The sequence below is a fragment of the Octodon degus genome, unplaced genomic scaffold (assembly GCF_000260255.1).
Source record: "Octodon degus isolate 3935 unplaced genomic scaffold, OctDeg1.0 scaffold00054, whole genome shotgun sequence".
Lineage (NCBI taxonomy): Eukaryota > Metazoa > Chordata > Mammalia > Rodentia > Octodontidae > Octodon > Octodon degus.
Genome location: NW_004524630.1, coordinates 11034228 through 11041087, shown reverse-complemented (window position 1 = coordinate 11041087; position 6860 = coordinate 11034228). Strand labels below are relative to the sequence as shown.

At 43.3% G+C, this 6860-nt stretch overlaps 1 protein-coding gene across 1 annotated transcript in view; it reads left to right on the top strand.

Moving 5' to 3' along the window:
• Window positions 1–1480, top strand: part of Mcm4 (minichromosome maintenance complex component 4) — a 19714-nt gene extending 18234 nt beyond the window's left edge. Inside the window, exon 16 of the mRNA XM_004633389.3 lies at window positions 881–1480. Within this exon, the coding sequence (XP_004633446.1) occupies window positions 881–973 (93 nt within the window). The 3' untranslated portion in view covers window positions 974–1480. The remainder of the gene's footprint in view (window positions 1–880) is intronic.
• The last annotated feature ends 5380 nt before the right edge of the window (window positions 1481–6860 follow it).

Sequence of the window (6860 nt, the reverse complement as noted above, 5' to 3'; positions counted from 1 at the left end):
TCATAGTGATTCTCCTGTTTACAGCCTCCCAAGAGCTGGGATTACAAGAGTGTGCCACCACGCCCAGTTTCAATCACCTCTCAGCACAGGGCTCCCGGAACAGGGCCAGCACTGCAGGCAGGCCTGGGGATTGAATCCCCGGCCCTCAGGCTGAGTTTGAATTTGAGATTCTCCTATCTCACCCTACCAGAGTGCTAGGATTACAGGGATAAGGCACAACGCCCAGTTATGACTTGAATTTTGTAATGTGCTTCCAGACTTTTTCTACATGCATTCATTTGTATTAAGGATGAAATACTTACAATTCCTTTTTACAGATAACTAAGGTTGAATTTTTCCGTGCTAAAAAACCACACAGGTTACATGGACTCTGCCTGTTGGTTGTGTTTTCCATCCCATCACTGTCCCTGACTGCCTCAGTACCATGAGGGTGGAGCAGTGACACAGACCCTATGGATGCCAAACCTCCAATATCGATCGCTTGGTCCTTTGGGGAATATTTGCCATCTCTAACTGAAAGCCCAGGAAATGTGTCCAGGAGCTTGCAGAGGTAGCTCAGCAGCATAAGCGCCTACCTGGCAAGTGCAGGGTCTCCAGTTCGATCCCCAGGACTCCGTGCTGTGTCAGTCCAGAATTGGATGTGGTAGCGCACACCTATAATCCCAGCTCTAGGAAGGCTGAGACAGGATCATTGTGAGTCTGAAGTGCTTTAGAGACCCTGTATCAAAAACAAAAATAAATCAATAGTATTAAAAGAGACGTTTACAACCACCACCAAGAGAAAGTTTCTGGGTGGTGCTTTAACATTTAAATTGTGTGTCTGTAACAGTTAAGGGAGAGCTTGACGTGTGAGGTGCTCATTTCCTTCTCTTCCCTAAAGGCAATCACCAAGGATATGTTTGAAGAAGCCCTGCGCGCCTTGGCTGATGACGACTTCCTGACTGTGACTGGGAAAACCGTCCGCTTGCTCTAAGGCTGCCGTGAGCCCCGCTCCCCGGCACAGGAGCGCGCCGCCTACGACCCGTCAGCGGCCACCGCCGCCTGTGGGTGCTCAAAAGTACTATCAGCTCCACGATACGTTTCTAACCTGGGTTCAATTTTGTTAGTATGTTTTCGTTTTTTAACATTTTAGGTAAAGCGACTGTACCAATTTCTGAGCTTATCTTCTTGCAGTGGTGGTTTATAGCAGCAGGGCTTTCGTCTGCGCAAGAGCAGCAGCATGTTGGCGGGCAGTCCGGCTCATACCGGACTTGACAGCGGCAGGGCCCTCCCTAAGTGCTTTGCGGTTTTGCAGTAGGACATGGAAGACTGGCTGGGGCGTGCCATCCAGCAGGAGGCGATAGAGGGCTGGATGGAGCCTTTGTCCATTTTTTCTGCACTTGAATATCTTGGAGGTTTTTCTTGCAGCTATTAGATCATGAAAGTGTGATTGGAAATGATTAGGTTCCAGATTATCTTCTGCTTTACCTTGTATGTAAAACTCTCCTAAATAAATAATAGAATAATAAATAATACTTGGCTGTCTTGCCGTTTTTCACTTAAAAAAAAAAAAAAATGCTCTGGTGAGTGTCACGTTCATGGCCAGGCGTGGTGGCCCCACCGGCAATCACAGCAGTTTGGGAGACTGAGGCGAGAGGAACACTTTGCGCTCAAGGCCAGCCCGTAGTGCATACCAAGACCTTGTCTCAAAACGAAAGATAACTACTTCCACTCGTGGTGTTGGTGCTTCAGATGAAAGTTAAATATAATGAATTTAATTTTATTCAAATACTAAAAAAAATAAAAGCATACTAACCAAATGCTAGGAGTCAGCATTAAAATCACTAGCCTAAAAGGGATGTGTCAATGTTACAGTAAATCCCTAAAACAATTACGAGATGGGCCTTTTTTTAATAACAGAATCAATGCTCAATAAAGTATCCATAGAAGATGGCAGCTCTGGGGCTGGGGAGATGGCTCAGTAGAATAAGTGCTTCCCTGGCAAGTGCAAGGGCCCAAGTTCAATCCCCAGTTCTGCCAAAAATAAATAATACTGAAATGTTTACATTTGAATAATTGGGGGATTGCTTTTTTGTGTTTTTATTTTGTAGTGCTTGAGATTGAACCCAAGATTTGAGGGGGTTGGAGAGAGACATAGGATCTTGCCTTATTTATTCAGGCTAACCTTGACCTTGAGCTCACTAGCCCAACTGACCTTGCATTGGCAGATCCTCCTGCCTCAGCCTCCTAAGTGCTGGGATTGCTGATATGAACCAGCATGCCTAGCAGGAGCCAGCTCTTTAGGCCATCTCTTTCACCTGACACTGACAAACAGCACACAGCACCATTGCATAGACCTTTGTGGACCAAGGCACCTGAACATGATAGGGAGACATGCCCCACAGCCAGTCTAGAGCTCTAGACCTGACCTAAAATGCTTAGCACTTAAGGTCACCAAAAAAAGACCCTGCTTTTGGGATTACATAAGGTTCTCATTTTGAATGAGTGTTGTGGCACATGCCTATAATCCTAGCACTTGGGAAGCCGAGGCAGGAGGCTTGCTATGCGTTCAAGGCCAGGCTGAACTTAGTGAGACCTGTCTTAAAAGAAAAAAAAAAACTCAAAAATACATTGGTGGGCTGGAGAGGTAGCTCAGAGTCTAAGCACCTACCTGGCAAACACAAGGACCCAGTGCCTGCCTAAGCTAGCTTAAGCAGGTACTTTAGACCACTGAGCTATCTCTCTGGCCCCCACATAATTTTGTTTTAATGAGATTTTAGTTGAATGAAATTAATGTGTCCTGTGGCTGGCTGGTTTCATCACAGTCTTGGTTCATTCAATAAATTTCTGTTAACATCTATAATCTGTCTATATGTCTTTTGAAAACAGGGTTACTCAGTGCAGTGCCTGGGGCTGGGTGCCTGGGACATAGTTGTAGAGAGAAATTGTTCTGTGCAGGCAGCGTGAAAGAATTTCTTGGGATTAGTGATATCCCAGACTGCAGTGGAGGGACCAAAAGAGGCCTTTGCGTTTCAGCTGTGTCCCCTCACTTGTGACAGTGCCCCCTAGAAGGAGAGCCTCTTACTTCACGGGCTCACTGTACCCCTCAGAAATGAGAGCCTGGTTCCTCTAAGACGGTACAGTTGGAGCTTGATTTTCACAAATGTCTTTTTTTGGAACTGGGGATTGAACTCAGACCCTTCCGCTTGCCAGGGAAGCACTTATTCTACTGAGCCATCTCCCCAGCCCCCACAAATATCTTCTTAAATTCTGGAATATTCTTTGTATTTTTCCCCTCTTATGTTGACCCTGCTTATACAAGCAGTATAAGAATAGTGTAACTTCCACATACCTTATTAATGTTTTATCAAATTTGTTTTTATCATTCTCTAATTTTTTAATAATCAAGAGCAAATTGAAGCTAGGTGATCTTTTATATCTAAATTGTGAACACATGGTATTACCTTACATGACCATGAAACAATTTCATAACAGAAATTTAGCGCTGTGACCTAATTCAGACATTGAGATTTCACTAATTATTTCAGTAAGGTTATTTGTAACAAAAATAAAAACACTTCTGTTTTTGAATCAAAGATACATTTAGTTTTCATGTTCAAGTTCCTTCAAATTTGAACATTCCTGGGTATTTCTTATGACCTTGACTTTATTTTTTTTTTATTTTTTTTTATTTTTTATTTATTTATTTATTTATTTATTTTTAAATTTTATTTGTGTGTGTGTGTGTGGCCAGCTCAGCCCACCAGGGGGCAGGGCCGGCTGGCATGTGGTGCTGGGGGATTGAACCGCGGTCCCTGTGCTTTAAGCTTGTGCTAAGTAGGTGCTTTAGACCACTGAGCCATCTCACCAGCCCATATGACCTTGACTTAAAAAAAAAAAAAAAAACAGAATTGCAATCCTTCCTCAGCTTCCCAAGTGTGAGCAATCCTGCTATTTGACCTTTTCTTTCTTTCTTTTTTTTTTTTTTTGGTGGAACCAGGGATTAAACTTAGGCCCTTGCACTTGCCAGGGGAGCACTTACTCTACTGAGCCATCTCCCCAGCTCCTTGACTTTTTCTAACTGGTTGGTGATCCTTCTGCTTCATCCACCCAGATGCTTTGAGGATTTACAGAGCGCTGCCCTGCAGCACATGCAGCTTTTAAAATTATTTTCTCTCATACTCTGAGTAACTACTGTGAAGATAACAATGTGCAATGTTTTAGTTATTGTTACTCTCCTATTAGCCTGACTTATTTATTTTTTTTCTCATTAAACTTTGTTTTAATAGGTCTCAAAATTCTGTGACAGATTTTTGGTCAAGTTGTTTCCATTAAAAAGTCTTGATTTTAAAAACTAATAACTTAAAAACTGCCACACACACAAAAAAAAGGTCCACAAAACATTCTCCTTTCCTTCTGAAGGTTTTACGATACACTGTTATCATTGACCAGTCTTTCACTATTAAACTTAAATGGCCAATTGGGAGAAACAGTTCTGAGACCGGTCTTCCGCCACTGATTAGGACTGGAGTGGCAGGTGTCGGGGATAATATTCATTTAGCCTTCTGAGCTTTCTGGGCAGACTTGGTGACCTTGCCAGCTCCAGCAGCCTTCTTGTCCACAGCTTTGATGACACCCACAGCAACTGTCTGTCTCATATCACGAACAGCAAAACGACCCAGAGGTGGATAATCAGAGAAGCTCTCGACACACATGGGCTTGCCTGGAACCATGTCAACAATGGCAGCATCACCAGATTTCAGAAACTTGGGCCCATCTTCCAGCTTCTTACCAGACCGGCGATCAATCTTTTCTTTCAGCTCAGCAAACTTGCAAGCAATGTGAGCTGTGTGACAATCCAGGACAGGGGCATAGCCAGCACTGATCTGGCCAGGATGGTTCAGGATAATCACCTGAGCAGTGAAACCAGCTGCTTCCATTGGTGGGTCGTTTTTGCTGTCACCAGCCACATTGCCATGCCGGACATCTTTGACGGACACGTTCTTGACGTTGAAGCCCACATTGTCCTCAGGAAGAGCTTCACTCAAAGCTTCATGGTGCATTTCAACAGACTTGACTTCAGTTGTGACATTGACTGGAGCAAAGGTGACCACCATGCCAGGTTTGAGAACACCAGTCTCCACTCGGCCCACTGGGACAGTGCCAATACCACCAATTTTGTAGACATCCTGGAGGGGCAGCCGCAAAGGCTTGTCAGTGGGGCGAGTGGGTGGGAGGATCTATTAGACTGATTTAAACCTTTCATTTTTATTTTTTCTTTTCTAAAATAAAGATTATTATTTTGGAGATATCTTGCTAAATTGTCCTGGCCTCGATAGAAATCATCTTGTCTCAGCCTCCTCAGCTAAGATTACAAGCATACATCACCATGCCCAGTTTTTTTGGTTTTGCTTTTGTTTTGTTTGACACAGCATGCAGATTGACCTTGAACTCACCATGTAACCCAGGCTGGCCTCTAACTCACAGTGATGCCACTGCCTCAGCCTCTCAAGTGCTGGGGTTATCGGTGTGCACCCCACCTCCCAGCTTCTCAGTTTCTTTTTTAATTGGGTTGCTTGGTCTGAATTTTGACATTCAGTGGCAGAAGTTTATTCTAGACATAAGCTTTCTTAGCTACGTGGTTGCTACGCACTGTTTTCCTGTTCCGTGGGCCAGCTTCCCACTGTTGGCTCAGACACAGAGGTTAAGTGACCCGACGTACCTGGTTTTTATTTTATTGCTTTTTGGTGCCCTTTTATTTTACTTTAACACATCTTTGAGATCTGTCAATATTAGTAAGGAGTTTATTCTTTCTTATAATGGCATATTCTCTGTTTTAAGGAGGTACTTCATGGTACCAAAAAAGAAAATAGAAAAAAAAAAGACCAAAAACCAAAATTACTATAATGTAATGAATCACCTGCTGAAGGGCTCCTGGGCTCTTTCTCTAGTGCAGGGCTTCCAGGAGTCGTTTTGCATCCCCATCTGCTCCTGTGAATGTACCTTGGCTGTAACTTCCTAGCGACAAAGCTGCTGGACCAGTGAGGGTCTTTTGGCTCTGTGGTTTTTGTGGACATTGCTCCATTTCTCGATAACATCATAGGAAACTATTTCTCTGCTAAATCTCCAGCACACTGTGTCAATAAACTTCTAGATCTTAGAAAATTATTACATTAGGTTAGGGGCTGGCCAAATAGCTCAGCACGGATTAAAGTACCTGCAAGCAGGTGTAGGGGCCGGAAGTTTGATCCCCTGGGCCTGCCGTGCGGGCCCCACCCCCAGGGCACACTGAGACAGCAAGTGAGCCTGGGCATGGTGGCATATGCCTGTAATCCCAGCTCTTGGGAGGCTGTAAACTGGGGGAATCACACCACTACGAGTCCGATCTAGTAGTGAGACCCTGAACACCCTGTAGATCCTTCCCTAAAACACACACAAAAAAACGATTAGATTAGTTATGATTTATGTTTATTATAATCAAGTACATGCAATTTTTCTATTTGTATTTCCTATCCTGTAAACTAGCTATTTATATCCTTTGTCTACTTTTCTGTTAGGATGTTACTATTTTTTATCAATTTGCAGAAGACCCTTTGTACATATTAGAGAAACTAAATGTCATGTATCACAAATATTAAATATTATGAAATATTAATTCTGATATTTTTCAACTCACTTATCTTCATTTATTAGTGTTTGACTTCTTCCTTCTCTTCTTCCTTACCCTTCCTTCATTTTTGATTTTTCTTTTGTGAGAAAGGAAGAGATTTATTAAAGGAAGGTACACTCAGAACCAGAGTTGGGGGGGCCAGGGAGATGGCTCGGTAGAATAAGTGCTTGTCTGGCAAGCGCTAAGGGCCTGAGTTCAATCCCTAGTTCCA